General features: G+C 37.9%; 1 protein-coding gene across 1 annotated transcript in view; it reads right to left on the bottom strand.

Annotated features, from left to right (window-relative positions):
* Positions 1–208: 208 nt before the first annotated feature.
* The window catches only part of Atp13a5 (ATPase 13A5), a 103,385-nt gene continuing 86,959 nt past the window's right edge, over positions 209–16,634 (bottom strand). Inside the window, exons 26-30 of the mRNA XM_020162164.2 lie at positions 11,358–11,532; positions 8,761–8,963; positions 4,766–4,854; positions 2,423–2,503; positions 209–717 (exon numbers count right to left, since the gene is read on the bottom strand). Of these exons, the coding sequence (XP_020017753.2) occupies positions 457–717; positions 2,423–2,503; positions 4,766–4,854; positions 8,761–8,963; positions 11,358–11,532 (809 nt within the window). The 3' untranslated portion in view covers positions 209–456. The remainder of the gene's footprint in view (positions 718–2,422; positions 2,504–4,765; positions 4,855–8,760; positions 8,964–11,357; positions 11,533–16,634) is intronic.

Below are 16,634 nucleotides of genomic sequence, written 5' to 3'. Positions count from 1 at the left end.
AACCATATGAAAGAAGCAGAAAAGGGGGAATTTCGTGACCTTGGAGAAAGATATGTACAATAATGTGCTTCACAAATGAACGTAAGATTTAAGGAAACTTGTGACAATTAATATATTGGTAAAACTTTCAAAGAACAAATGTTTCCTCCATTTTCTTTCCTGTATTGATGTTCAAACTTCTAATGTCATTACCATGAGACCTGTGCAATGCAGTATGAATAAAGTTTATTAAAAATGATAATCCAAGAAATGAATTTCTCTAAATAGTAAAGGATATACACAAAATAGATAAGTGTAAGGTCTTTTGTTGCAAGACTCAATACATTGATAAACATGTGTTGAATACTCAGAAGGAGTGAGGAAAGATAAAGGTACACTATTTTTACCTCTCCACAATGTTTTCATTTGGGGAAAAAAAAGGTGATACTGTTAAAACATGCACGATAACAATTCTGATCACAGTCTGGTCCAAAAGTGTTGTTCTGTGGTTTGGCCTCCCAATTTGAGTTTTTCTTTGGGAACCTGTTCAGGACTTTCATAGCCTCTGTTGATGTAGAATCCATTTTTGCCATTGCCTGAATAATCTGTCTTGTCGATGGGAGGCCAGGTAGAGTCTTCTGCCAGCTTTTTTTGCCAGTTCCTATACTGACTTTTGGAGTGGAATCCAAATTCTCTCTTGATTAGCAGCCAGAGCTCTCGATTTTGAAGAACAGCATCCTGGAAAATCAAGTGGGAAATACAAACCACTGTGCATGTGCCCCTGCCACTAGGATATCTCTCTAGTCTGTGTCTCAGCTTCCTCTGAGATCTGCCTATGGCTGTTGCTACATCTTTTTCGTCTCCCTGATTCATCCCTCAAGAAGTGAGAGGGTATTTCTGTTCACAGAAATTTGCTCAAACTTGCTACTTCTTATCTCTACTGATTCCCTAGTTAAATCCTAGCTACTATCTTACTTAGGATTCTTTCACTAACAAGCTGAAATGATAGCAATAATGCACTAAATATCAAGAAAAGTTAAAAAAAAAAGCTATCAGTCCTGCTATCTGCCTTCTGCCACATACAAGATGCCAAATATTAACATTTGTTGAATGAATGTATGAACTGTAGCAATCAAATATTTGTTTTCCATTTTTTGAGATCCCTTTCCTTTGTTTTCATGATTGTGCAATTTATATACATATACAATAATAGAAGCTGGGCATACGTTACAGTTGTCTATGGTTCCAACTCTTAGAAGCCAGAGGTAAGAGGATCTCATTCTGAGACTGGGTTGGGCAAAAGCAAGTGTGCTATCTGAAAAACAAACTAAGAACAAAGGATCTTGGGTGTGGCTAAAGTGGTAGAGCATTTGTCTAGCAAATGTGAGCCCTGAGTTCAATCCCCAGTGCAGTCAAAAAGAAAAAAATAATTAAAATGGTCCAGTTGTGCAATATACTTTTGTTTATATTAGACTTTCTGTCATATGCAATTTTATGTAACTATAATCCTTAAATTTCTTTAGTTTTACTGTAGCAAGAATACAGCTAAGGTCTTCTTTATATTTTTAATGACTGTAGCATTTTTGCAAATTGCTGTATAACTATTTAAATGCAATGCTTACATCTTATATTTTGCCACTGTAGTTAATACGATGCTGAATATCTTTAAACGTGTAGGTTTCTAGTCACTTTTTTGGTTACTTAAAAAATATAGTCTCAAAAAATGGAATTCTTGAATTAAAAGTTATGAGAAATGTTAGATTACTGTATATGGATTATATATGTATATATATTGTATATGTATGATATATATTGTATATGGATTACACACACACACACACATATTTGGTTGATCCCTTTTCCCAAGGGATTTACTCACATTGCATAGATCTTTTATTTTTTAACTCTCCCTTTAAAAACCTGTTCCTGAGGCTTTTACTGAGTGGGTAAAGTCGTTTGATGACACTGAGTAGCAGAGGAATGCTAGAGGGGGAGATTGTCAAGGGTTGGGGTTGACGAGAATGAGCAATGGCAACCCTCCGCTGCTAATTAGGGAACCCCTCCTGAAGTCAGCTCTTCACATAAAAGGTCTCATTGGATTTTAGGGCTGCAAGGTCGCCTGGCTACCTCTCCTAGATGACTGGGAATGTTAGAGAAGTACAATACAATGCCTTCACATGAAGCAAAATTAGAGTTGATTTAATGTTTTGCTTTCTATGCAGAAGATACCAGGAGCATTTTCTCACCAGCTTTTAAAGAATTTTAACTCATTCTCCAGGGAATTTCCCCCAAAGAGAACATGAACATTTTGAAAATAATTCCTTAGTAACTACTGTTTGGGGGGGACCAAAGTAATTGCTCTAAAAAATGAGCATCTGTTGAGAACGAGAACTTTCATTTGTTTATCTCACCAGAAAAATAATAAAAGTCATACAGAAATTACCTCTACAAAGAAGGCCACACAGAATTGGAGAAAGGATGTCACCAAAATTGAAACTCTCCATGATGTTATGGTTGGGATGAACTGTTGGAGAAGAGACACCAGTATTATACATTGTACAGCTTAACACTTTGAAAAAGCACATACTCATTACCTTTCATTATATTAGTTAAGTATTTATATACTTTTAATAACTCTGAGCATTACTTTCTCCACTTTACAGATGAGAAAATTGAAGGTCAGTACCTTGCCCAAGGACTGACTCAGAGCCAATAAATAAATGACAGAGCCAGAACCCAAATGAGAACTGACTCCTCGTGGCCTGTGCTCCCTCCATGGCCTGACAGCATCTATCAAGTAAGTGTGCCCTGAGTGGCAGACTAAGACAGAGGGCACTGGAACTTTAGTAGCTTTCTTCATTTTTATCCTTCAAAACATAGAGAAAAGGACATAAGATTATATCATTCATCTACTAATTTTATTGCCTCTAATTCTTCCAAAGCAAAATCCACTTGGAAATCTTTTTTTTTTCCAGTAAAATTGACATAAACATAAAATATAAGGCAGGACTGAAGAGCACGTTTATTTTGATTGAGATTAAGTACAAATCTTTTGACCAAATATTCTTGACCATACCCCTTTAAAAGGTCACAGATTCACCACCAAATATCCTTATTGATTACATGTGAGAACCACAACTTTCTATGGCTGCATGCATAGTGAAAGGGTGGCTACACAGTCTGATTTCTGATCATGGAGTCAGTGTGGGACTGAGCTCCTTTGAGGTAATATAACCACAGCCCCTCCCCATCACAAATACATACCCTGTAGTGTCTAGCCACTCATCCTAAATTCTAATCCATATCCTCACAAGGGTTTTTTCAAGTTAATAGTTGGTCATTATTTCCCCAAGTGGAGACAGCCTTTATCAGGATTATGGAATACAGCACATTGAGTGGAAGGGCTGTTTGGGGAAGGTGGTCAGATCTGAGTGGAGAACCTGGCCCAGCAAGATTGCACTGCTGCCACCACCCTGATCCAGGAGGGCTCTTCTCCAATCCTGGGCCTGGAAGGCACTTGATTTGGAACTACTTGCTTACACGTTAGATTATTTACTTACACCTTAGTCTTCCTTCTTAGATTCTGAATAATTTTAGAGCAGGGGCTGCATCTTACTCATCTCTGCAGCCCTGGTACCATGAACTTATGATGTTTGGTAAATGAATAAATGATCTGAGTTTTCATTTCCTAGCTGCTTCTCCCTCCATGGCCATTCTGCCTTCCTCCCATCATGTAATTAATCTGCCTTAAATGTCCTTCTAGAAAACCAACATTGACTTCCTGTTGCTTTGGGAGGAAGTCCAAGCTTCACTGACTGCCTTGGTCCACTCACACCTTGCTTTATTCTTCATTCTTGTTCCTTATATACCATAGTATACTGCTTCAATTTTAGAGACCCTTTTAACACCTCTGTAAAGCAAGCCTTGCTTCTAATTTTTATCCCTGCCATCCTATATTCTTTGCATTTCCAAGACAAAAGAAGTTCTTTCAGCCATTTCTGCTTGTGTTTAGGATAGGCCTCAGGTCAGCAATGTCTTACCTCGTAAAATCCAGCCTAAATGTTTAGACCTCAACCAAGTTGGATTACCTCCATGGAGTCTCCCATGATGGTCATAGTCACAGCAAGAGTTTCTTCCTACATTCTTTCAGTTCTACCTTTATGTTCTCTTCAAGCATGGATGGCCTCAGGTGGCCATGCCACCATTTCACTCAAGAATGGCTCATCTCAACAAAAGTATGGCCTACAAGTCAGGGGCGAATCCTTTCCTTCTCTTATACATCTCACAATACTGGGGTCTAAGAATAGGATCAATAACCACTCAATGAATTTAATTTTAACCCAGTATATCCTGGACCAGGTGATGTCCATTCATATAAAATTGCATATAGTCAATGTCTAAACAGCATGATGGACTGATAAGTCTACTCTTTCTTACCTCTTACAATAACATAGTAAAGGGTTTCTAATATTTGTTTAAAAATAAAGCCTGGAGAATTAATTATTATATTAGTGCACTAATTTCATTGAATTGGTGTAACATGGCAGAATAAAAGATTCAACAATCTTTCCAGTATGAATGAGATAAATGTGCCAAATGATGGCACTAATAATATGAAAACATATGTGAGATACAGAAATGCCATTTTCCCTTCTAGCAAATAGAAATGGTCTCACAATATTTACTTGCCAGAGAGAACACAGTAATAACTGACCTGCAAATTGCAACACAAATATGGCTTATGGCACATACGAGTCATACCAGATGTGAAATTGATAACACTTACCTCCATTTTAAGGTATATATCTTGAAAATCAGAAAATAGAATGAAAATTGTGATGCCCAAGGCAGATGTCAGCAGAAATGAAAATACATCTGAAGAAACATCAAACATTATTTTTAGATGCTAAAAGAATGCTTCATACACTTTGGCACACAATGCAGAATCAATTATCTATGTTGGGCAAATACTAGATTTACTTTCAGATGTTTTGATATATCATAATATGTCTTAAAATATGTTCTAATTCTTATAAGATAAAGGTGATATCATAAAATCTTCCTTCAAAGGTTGGATGTAGAAGCTGTTCATCCCGTGTTTTCATAACTTGCATAAAGGAGTTTTATTTCCATTGAGGCTTCCTGGGCTGGGACCTCCTGCAGTGACCAGTCCACCAGAGAGGCCCTGGTGCATCATCACCACTGTCTAGTGAGCTGTGCATGTATGGCATAAGCAGTTAGTCCTCCTGGCAGCATCTCTTTCACTGCTAGGAAAATGAGGTGCAAGGATCTGCCGTTGACACTGAAGGCCTTCCACAATCTGAAGCACCAGCCTTTCTGAACTCACTTCTGTTCAGCACTCTGGTTTCTGCACTCTTGCTCACAAAATGCCCTGTGTAGACAATATTCTTCCTGTCTTAGCATATTCCAGTTTTCCTGCACTTAAGGATCTCAGTTCAAGTACCACAGACCCCCTTACAACGCTATTAATTATTACCTTAGTGCATTAATTTCATTGACAACATGGAAGAGTAAATTACCCAAAAAATAACATTTCAAGTATGAACTCGTGTCTGTCAAAGCTTTTAGCAGAACACTTTGTAAATGGTGCCTTAGAAGTGTTTTTTTTAACTTTTAATCTCTTTTTAAATTTTTTCATTTATTGTACATTAATAATACAAGGGGATTTTATTGTGATAATTCCATATATGTGTGCAGTGTACTTTGAACACGTTAAACCCTCCATTACATTTCCATTCTCTTATCCCTGTCCCTCTTCCCCCATCTTTCAGGTAGTGTTTGGTGGGTTTCATTAGGCTGTCTTCAAAAGGCCAAATATCACATTCTTGCTCATTAGTGGAACCTAGACCTAAAATGATGATTTTAATGATAATAACACTAATACTAATACTAATGATGTACATGGGGGGCTGTGGTGGAGGAGGATAAACAGGAGGGAGAAAGGAAAGGACACTGAGAGGTGGAGAGGATGGAGGGATGCTGCATATAGAAATGCTATGACAGGATTACCACCTTCAGGCCCAAACACTAGACTTTAATCAGTGTTGTCATGATAAAATGATTCTTACACTGCTCATAACACATTAAAAGAAACCAACAATCAGATTTCCTCTCTACTTCCTTTATTCTGGTGTTGGTGATCTACTTGCTCTCTCCCCTCAACTTTGTACCTGTACCCACCAAAAATCTGAGGCCACTGCCTCTCCACTGCACTATTTTGAAGCTGCCAGAGATCTTTCAGCACCTACTTACCCTCAGTGCTAACCCATACCTCACTTTATGTATACAACTTGAGGAAGCACCTCTTAGGCTTGCATGGGGGGGTATGAAGCAGAGAGAAGAAAAGTGGGAACTGCAACTTCTAAAGTAAAGCAACCTGACTATCATAGTGATAAGAAGAGCTAGGGAGATGGCTTTGTGACTGTCTCATTGCTTCATTGTTTCAGAGTCCCAGGGACCCAGATGCTGGGAAGAAAATGTTGCCTCAAATGTTCATCCTGCTTAAATACTGGTTCTCACTAGCAATTGTGCAAAGTCATCATAAAGTTGAGCTTTTATTAAAACCAATGAGAACATATACTTTTCTACTGTTTCAAAATAAAATTGTTTGTACCCTTGTAGTAGCTCCAAAGACTTTTGACCTACAACCTCATGTAGGTATATGATATAGAATACATGATTTATATGATTCTGTTTGATCAATATTTGTTTTGAAAGCTTTTTCCATTTAGAATTATTAGTTGTGTTTGGCATAATGGTTTCAGTTTTCCTACAAGGTTCAAGTCACTTATGATGTAACTAATACAGCTCTAATTCACTCAACACATGTAAAAATACTTTGCAGCTACTATTAAAGTTCTAGCTGAAGAATATATCTTCCTTGTAATTTAAAATACAGACTATAAGAAACTAGCTTTGAAATATAAAGAATATTAATATGTGCAACAAGAACCAAGGGTGCTCTGGAAAATTATGAGAAATTCAAGAAGTTTATATGAAATATAAAATTACAGGGAGATCTTAGCTTAGCATGTTTTCAAATCTTGCTAATTTATTCTAGAGAAAATCTGGAAGAAAAAAACAGTAAAGGAAAGGAAGAAATTCTGAAAAATGAAGAGAAATGGCAATATGTTAGTCTTGCCCTTGTTAAATAAATCTAATAAAATTGTATTTTTAAAGCACAGAGCTAAACCAAGAATAGGCTGGCATCAATGAAACAGAAAAGATAGTCTGGAAGCAAATTAACTACATATAAAAGTAATATATAAACTTAATAGTATTTAATATGTTATATGTAAGAAAACCATAGCTATATAAGTATATATAGAGCTATATAAGACTATAGGTATGATGAAGTTGATATGTACAGTTGGAGAATAAATGAATGAAAGGATATAATAGTCAAAAAATATGCTGGGAAAACTGATTGACTAGTTGGATAAACTAATTTGATTCGTACCATCAACTATACAAAAATTATATCAGATTTTTAAAAGTAGTAAAAGAAAATTTAAAACTAAGGAAGTGATAATTTATCTTATTTTGCAATTAGGAAAAAACTGTCTCTGAATAAAGACAATGAAAAAAAAATCACAAAGGAATAAACAGCTTGTACAGATAAAGGAAAATATCAGTAATCCAGATGAAAAAAATAGTCTTAGAAATGTACATGGACAATTCACAGAAGAAATGGCTAATATAAAAATATGTTTGCCTTCACTGAAGATAAAAGTAAAAATGAAAACCAAATAAGATAACATGTTGAAAAGTTTTATCAGATCTTCAAACTTTAATTTTTTTAGTATAGTACTTTTTATAAGCCATGTTGACTATGCTGTTATGAAAGGAATCCTCTCAAAAACAACAGAGAGGACTGAACATTGATACAGACTTTCCAAAGAGCAATTGAAATTGTGTATCAAAAGCCAAATAATTGAACTTGGTTATCCAAGGAAATGAGAGATGAGGCCAAAGTGATTCACACAAGTGTATTTGTTGTAGCATTATTTGCAATACCGAAATACAGAAACCACGTGCATGCACACAGAGTGTTCATGTGTCCTTGGTTGCTCAGCATTCCCTGTTTGAGCCTGATAAAATTAACCGTGTCTCTTTTCACTCTTAAAAGTGTCCAAATGTTTTGTGACAGGACATATTCTCTAGCTTTTCTCACTAACACTCTTGATTGTAGCTCCAAAGGGGATGTTTTTTGTTTTTCATTGCTATCTTTATTATTATTATTATTATTATTATTATTATTCTAGTTAGATGAATATACTGGGAGTGTACACAAGAATATTTGAGCACCTGTTATAAATGATGGACCCTTCATTTATATTGTGCTAGCCCTCTATATAAAATGTCTCACTCAGTTCTCTTTATAAGACTGGGGGTTATGTAACACTCTCAGTCTACAAATGAGGAAACAGAGGTACAGAATGGTTAAGGTAACCACTGGGCAGTTGCCCAAGTTACCATGGGATCAACTTGTATTGAATTGGTTAAAAGCCTTTTAGAAAATACCATGACATATATGTTTGTGTTTAAAATGTTTCCTGATGACGCCCAGCAGACAGGACTAACATCCCTGTTGAGCAATGTCTGTGCTTGTTTGCAAATGAGCGAGTTTCTGCCCATCAACTGTCTCTCCCATTGATTACATTCAATAATCACTTTCCCTTTCACAGCGAGCTCCAACTCAGGGAGGGTGGGAGAAACAGAAAAATATTCAGCATGAAAAATTAAAGCTCACATACTTACAGTTTGTGTAGATGGGTTTTCGAAATGGCTTTCCCTTAGAAAAAATAAATGCCACTGTGATGCAGTTGATGGTGACGATGGGCCACAGCGTGGTAGTTTCAAAACTTAGAACTGAACCAGGGATCAGAGTTGCATTTCCAGTCCAGTTTCTTTCCAAACTCATATTGGTAGAGAAATTACTTTGGTTGGCCAAAAAGCACTCACTACAAAAGAATTGTCAGCATTTATGGGACTTTCTATTCTATTTTTATCCATTAAGTGAAAAAAACAGTTTAATCACTATCATGGGACTTTAGCTTTCAACCTGTTCCAACTGGTAACTATCAAGACATATTTTGTTCATTTCTTGCAATGACAATGCAGAAATAAAACTCAGAGGAAGTCAAGAGGGTTCTTTGTCTGGCACTCCATTTAGAACAAGTAATCTGTCTTGAAAGGGTTTGGATGACAATTTTCTCTTGAATTCCTTTCAATACAAAGAGTGAATGTACATGTGAACTGAAAGTGTGTATGAATTCTCTTCGTGCACTGACGTTAGCCTCCTGACCTGTGTCCCGAGTCTGTCTCCCTACTCTAATTCGCCAAAGAACCTTCCTAAGGATCTGAGCATTGCACTATCCTGACTGTGATGAGTTTGTGGCTCTGTTTTGCTAATAGAGCTCAGACTGACCTAGAAGACTCTCACATTCTGTCTCAATCTACCTTTCAGGCCTAATCTTTTCTTGTTCCTCCTACACTCCTTACATTCATAACATATAGGATTATTCCTTGTTCTTCAAATACTGCAATTTGCACTTGTTGAGTCAGACATGTTGTTGCCTTTCATTGAAGTAATGTTTTCCCTTTAATCCTCACTATATCTAAATTACTTTTGCTGGGAAGTGAATCCAGTGTGCCTCGTTCTTCCTTCTACTACTGCATACAGCTCATTGCTTTGTAATTATTTTGTCAATATATTTTTATCTTCCAACTGCGGAATATGAGTTTCATGCATATGAAAATTTCCTTTTATTTTGCTTAGTTTACACCAAATCCTTGGCACTGAGCAGAGTGAGGTTATATAATATTTATTCAGAAAAATACTTATTTAATACTTATTTAATATTTGGGCTTTCCCAGCCCTGACTGATCTACTTACAATGTTCCTTTTCTTCCCTTACCTAATAATGAAACCTACAAATTAGTTTCCATTAGTTTTCTCATTTAGCTTGAAACTTTTATATTGCTATTACAACTCTTTATAGATAAAATTTATTTTCCAACTGTGAAATTCAAAACTTTTTTTTTTAATTGAGACAGTATCTCACTATGTAGCCCAGGCTGGCCTCAAACTCACAATCATCCTAATTGCTGGGATTATAGTGTGCACCACCATGCCTGGCTAAACTTAACTTTTATTATCCCGGCCTCTCTAGAGTTCAGAAGTACGCTTTGCATATGGAAAATGCCCGGTTAATGTTTGCTAAATAAATGAATGAAACAATCAGTAGTCACATTCTTGCACAAAGACAGATGGTAGGCTAGATGGCCTGAACTACACAGTTTAACATGGAAGAGTACCTAGTTCAGTCACCCACATAGCAGATAAGAAAGTTGAGTGCTAGCAAGGTGCAGCTGGTTAGTAACAAGCAGAGTCATCCTGACTTCCTATCTAATCCCTTTGTCTATGCTGTGTTTTCTCCCATTTTCATTCAGAAGTTGACTTTTCTAAGTGCATGTGCTCCAGGCAAGTCTGATTTTAAAACTAAATGGAATTCTGTATTCCAAATGACAGTCATAAACATCATTGGTGTTTTTCTGTCTGTGTTTCACTGATGTTTGGGGTTCTGATACCTTCAGGATCCTGGTGGAATGAGGTGGAGTTTGTACATGTCCTACTCTTTAAAAAGCAGCCCTTTTCCTGCCATTCCATGATATAGTCTACCCCTCATCTTACCTTTGATTTGTATTTGAAGTTTTTAAAGCCGGAAGAGCTTTGTCCTGAGTCTAGTGTTTTGATTGAATCAGAATTATGATATCGGCGAACATGTTAACATTCATTTGAAAACCCCAAAATAATTTAAGCAAATCTCTCTTGAATGTTTGTATTAGGGGCCAGCAAACTATGGCTCACAGGCCATATCTAACTCACCACAGACTTGTATAAATAAAGTTCTATTAGAACACAGCCACACCCACTTATTTACATATTAACTGTGACTGGTTTTGTATTATAATAACATCATTGACTAGTTATAACAGAGACCATTTCACTCACAAAGCCTAAATATTACTGTCTGGCTCCTCTAGGACCTGCTTACCAACACCTGGTCTATAGGCAGTCCAAACCACTGAGAATGAATGCAGTCACACAGTCAGCCAACTGTTAGATGTATACATCAATACCCAGGGTAACAGACTTTTCCCACCCACTCTCCATGGCTCGCTCAGCACCTCACCCACTTCACTTCATTCTGTCTTATCATTTGTGTTTTGAGGCTGGAGACCCAACTTTTCTTAATTAAAATATCAGGAAATAGCTTCAAGTCAAGTTGGACAATGTCATTGCATACTTATTATGTCACTTTCAGAAAGGAAAACTAAGAAAATGAACTCACCTGTCTCGGTAGACCTCACAATACCAAGGCTGCTGCTTCACGTACAGGAATGCACACACCTGCACGATGCAGGTAAAACAGGAATTCAAAAAGACTGAGAGCAGCAAAGGGGGAGAAAGAAGTTGTCCTGCTGGACGATATGGAGCCAGTTTTGGGTAGGCATGAGTTGAACTCACTGAAAGACAAGTGTATTTTTTCCTTTACAATTTCATCATTGAGAATAAAAACAGAAATGCATATTACCTTGAGTCTTGCATTAGGATTCAGACTGAGCAACTGTAAACTGAAAGTTTATACCCACAAAAGCCCATTACCTGGTTTCATATCCACTTCTGCTTGGCTTGGTATCATCCATGCTTTGGTTTCCCCTTCAGAAATGAAAACTGAGGGGCTATGTTTACCATATCACATGAGGATAACACTTTTCAGCAACCAGACTAAGCTGGGAGGTTGTGTGGAACAGGAGCATGGTCTTCCACAGGGGGTAATCAGTACTGATATCTCTCAGTGAGGATGGGAAAGTGGAGAGCTGAGATGAGGGGAATAAAAAGGCATCTAGCTAGACTAATCTTCACAGGTTGGGTAATTAAAAGAAACCACTCACTCCATGAGTCATTCAACCAACATTCTTTTTTTTAAATTTATTTTTTATTTTTTTATTATTCATATGTGCATACAATGCTTGGGTCATTTCTCCCCCCTGCCCCCACCCCCTCCCTTAACACCCTCCTCGCTCCCTCCTTCTCCCCCCCACCCCCTTGATACCCGGCAGAAACTATTTTGCCTTTATCTCTAATTTTGCTGAAGAGAGAGTATAAGCAATAATAGGAAGGAACAAGGGTTTTTGCCAGTTGAGATAAGGATAGCTATACAGGGAGTTGACTCACATTGATTTCCTGTGCGTGTGTGTTACCTTCTAGGTTAATTCTTCTTGATCTAACCTTTTCTCTTGTTCCTGGTCCCCTTCTCCTATTGGCCTAATTAATTTTTTAGGTGTCTTACCTATCCTCATATCTCCCTTGTGTGCTCTCACTTTTATCTTGTGATCAAAGTTCAATTCCCTTGTTTCAACCAACATTCTTGAGCACTTCAATGTGCTAGGCATTGTGATAGACACTAGAAATGTGTTCTGTTCCTTCCTGGTTAAGCATGTAAAGGGGAAAATACTAGGGCACATTCTATTCAATTAGGAAAAAAAACTCATAAAAAGTCTTGCTTTACATAACATGTTAAGACATATTGCATTTTTGATCAAAAATCTTTTTTAAATAGGCAATTAAAAAGGATAATTATATTTTAAAGATGACTACATCCTTCTTAGACACTACATATTCTAACAAGCAGATGAAAGCAAAATGCACTCTAGTTCTCAGGACACAGCAGGAAAGAAGTCTGAGGATGTCAGGGGTTAGAAACATTGTGTTTAAAAATTAATATCATGGTCATATTTTTGTCCATGTCATACTATCTGTCATCTCTCCTCTTTTTCTCAGTTTCTTTGATGCAAGAAGAAAGTAGAACATGCGTACTTAGGTTTACGTTCACACATATAGGGGCAGAAGGCTAGGGAATTGGTGTCCAGTAACAATACTGTAAAGTAGGTCTTCTGTTTGTTCAATGTGTGTTCTGCGGTAATCATGTACACTCTTTGGTTCTTCATTTGTTCACTGTGTTGGAAAATTTAAATGGTACTTATAGGACTTCCACCACATTTATTCTAAGGCTCTATGAACAGCTCAGACTTCACTGTTGCAATCCAGTCAATGTTTCCACAGCAGGGTGCTGGGCTAGAGGATATCTCAATTTCCTTCAAAGTTTGAAGTCCAGTGGAAGACAGAGAGAGTAAAGAATTTGGCAGGACTTTGTCCACACTTCCTGGAATACATTCGTCTTTTTCATAGGATTTTTATAGCATAACAAGTTATGCTAATAAGATGGCTGATGATGGGTCTGAGGGGAACTTGTGTTAAGAATGTGACTCAAGAATGGGGCTGGCCATGCCCAAAAGAGCAACTCTGTGATTAAAGTCAGGACTTTGAACCACAAATGAGCCTGACCTCCAAGAAGGTGGGAAGTGGCAGGGGTGGGGGGACGGGGGGGGGGGGTGGTTAGAGACTGAATTCAAGCTGGTAGTCAATGAGTCTATCAGTCATGTTCACATAGTGAAACCTAAAAAAAACCCTCTAAACCTTGAAACTCAGTTGAACTTCCCTGGTTGGTGATACTCTGCACATTATCACACACCTGTGTGCCAAGAAAGTGAGGCTTCCTGACTTCACAGGGAAAAGACAATAGAAGTCACATTTGGAACCCTTTCCAAGACTTTACCACATATATCTCTCCCTTTGGCTGATTCTGATTTGTATTCTCTTACTATAAATAAAATTGTAATCATAACACTTCTCTGAGTTTTGTGAATTGTTGTAACAAATTATTGAACCTGAGAGGGTAGTGGGAATCCCTAAGCTTGTAGCATGCTAGTCAGAAATGTAGATGTCTGAAATGAAAGTAGTCTCATGGTGGCTGTGTCCTTAAACCTGTGAGGCTTGTTCTAACTCTGGGTAGTTAGTGTCAGAAATTGCTGCTTGGATACATGAAGAAGAGTCAGACAATGTGGGCTATGGCCAGGACTGAACCATGATATGGAGCTTCTGAGTCATAAAAGGCAAAGACTGCAGTGCTTGGAGTTCTCTCTGCACCCAATGGCCATGGTGGAACATGGCTATTGTGTTTATAAAGAGGCTTGAAATCCAGGAGTGGTGGTCCACACCTGTAATCCCAGCTACTCAGGAGGCAGAGATTGGAGAATCATGGTCCAAGGCCTATTTAGGCAAAAATGTGAGCCACTATCTGAAAAATAAAAGCAAAAGGACTGAGGGCATGGGTCAGGAGTTTTTGCCTAAACAGCCTGAGGCCTTGACTTTAATCTCCAGAAAGAAAGAAAGAAAGAAAGAAAGAAAGAAAGAAAGAAAGAAAGAAAGAAAGAAGAAAGAAAAGTAAGGAAGAAAGCAAGCAAGCAAGAAAGAAACAAAGAAACAGAAAGAGAGGAAGGAAGGAAGGAAAGAAGGAAGAAAGGAAAGAAGAAGCTATGAGCATGGGAGAGAGGTGAAATTACATTTCTGTGCATTTATCCTTTACTCCTTCGGTCTTCTTTCTCCTACATGCTTATTTTAGTCTCAGACTTTTTTTTTTTTAATTTAAACCCAAGAACTCTGGTATATTGAACAATTGACTTTGTAGGAATGGAGTTAATTTTGGGCTTCATGGCATAACTTTGGGCAAAGAGATATTAAAATTGTTTTGGGCTTTCTTGCATGAATTGCCTTGCTCCCTGACTCTTCGCCTCTCAGTGAGAATATATCCACCAGCCAATGCAACCTTGTCTTAGAGTGAAAAATGTAGAGTAGACAACCAACTCAAACTCCACAGCTTGGCCAAGAGCGGCTGATCTACATCCTAAAGCTTGGCAGCTCAGCTGAGCAACCCAGATCAGTGGAATACCAGTCAACTTATAGCCTGTGGATGGGGAGGATCACCACTTGGTGGTATAAGCCATTAAATTTAGGATGGGTTATTATTCAGCATTACAATGGAAATGGCTGGTTGATATTTTTACACAGAATATTTTGAATTTTTCCATATTAGTGATTCCTAATACTTCTAACAGGGAATCTGTATTCCTGACTATAAAAATGGAGACTACTGTTTTAGAACACCTATTAGGTTCCAGAGATTGTGCCCCAAGTGTTTTATAAATATTATCTTTATTTCCTTAAAAAGCAATGCAAAACTGGTAAAGCTGACAAATGAAGAAACTGAGTCTCTTGCTTGAGACCCACTTAGTGAGTAACGAAGAGATGATGACAATTCAAGCCTGTCAAACTGTGAAGTCCTGTGTTCTCTGCCCTGCAGTCTAGTGCAGTATGAGGGATTTCACCAATTAGGAAGAACAAAGTGAGGAGCCCGGAAACATCAGCTTGCCTAACAGTACTGTTTATCAGTAGGCAGAACTTTTCTGAATTGTCCAGATTTTCTTAAAATGCTGATGATATATGCTATCAGGTTGCATGCAGAGAAATGCAAACTGTGCAGTGACTTATTTTACTCAGAATTAATCATTCCCTTTTCTGAGTTCCCATAGCACATCGCTCATATTGCTGCTATAGTGCAGGGTGCCTTGCATTAAATCTAGTTGTTTACATATGTGCACTGCAGACTGAGAGCTCCCTGAGGGAGTCAGCCCTGCCACACTCCGCTCCCAGTTCCTTACTAACCCTAGCACTGGGCCTGCTGCAGAGAAGGACTTTGCCATTTTAAATTCCTTCCTCAAAGTATTGTTTTTAATCATTCAGCATCATTTGGATGTAATTTAGTTGATTTATATTATGAATATTGCAAATCATATAAAGCAAATTTAAGAGGCGCATAACCCACTTAAACCTTTGAGTGTGCATCATGAGATTTACTTCTTTATGTATACGTGTGTGTGTGTGTGTGTGTGTACACATATATATAGGCAGTACTGGAGATTGAACTCAGAGTCTCATATGTGCTAGAAATAGGGTCTCACTTTTTGCCCATGCTGGCCTGGATTGCAATCCTTCTGTTTTATGGGTGCATAACACCACGTCCAGTATTTTTCCATTGAGATGGGGGTCTCACAAAGTTTCTTTTTTGTTTTTGCTTTTTTGCCCATGGTGGCCTGGAACCTTGATCCTCTCAATCTCTGCCTCCCAAGTATTTAGGATTACAGGCATGAGTCACCAACACCCAGTTCTTCAGTTATTTTTTGGATAGGTTTCATGTTTTTGCCTGGGACTGACTTCAGACTGAAATCTTCCTACCTCTGGCTTCCTGAACACCTGGGATCAAAGGCATGAGCCACCACATCAGGTGTATTGGATGAGATGAGGGTCTTGCTAATGTTTTGCCTGGGCTAGCCTCAGACCATAATCTCCTACTATCGCCTCACAAATAACTGGCTTTGCAGACATGTATCATCAGCCCCCCAGCTCATCATGACATTTCTACGGTGAAAAGATCTGATCTTCCATCAGATACTCCAAGAGGATCACCACCCTGAAAGGGCTAGGAGTTATTGAAGCTTTGATAGGGTTTATATAAGAAGTGTATATATAATAGAGGAATTCCTTCCTACACCTACTTCTCTGGATACAACCTTCTCTCCATGATGTCTCAATGGAACTGAACAGACTCCACCTTCATTCACAGAAATGACTGGCCTAGACATGGGCATTTTACCCAAGTTAGGTCAAT

Source organism: Castor canadensis, chromosome 5, assembly GCF_047511655.1.
Source record: "Castor canadensis chromosome 5, mCasCan1.hap1v2, whole genome shotgun sequence".
NCBI lineage: Eukaryota > Metazoa > Chordata > Mammalia > Rodentia > Castoridae > Castor > Castor canadensis.
This window is presented reverse-complemented; position numbering and strand designations above follow the sequence as displayed.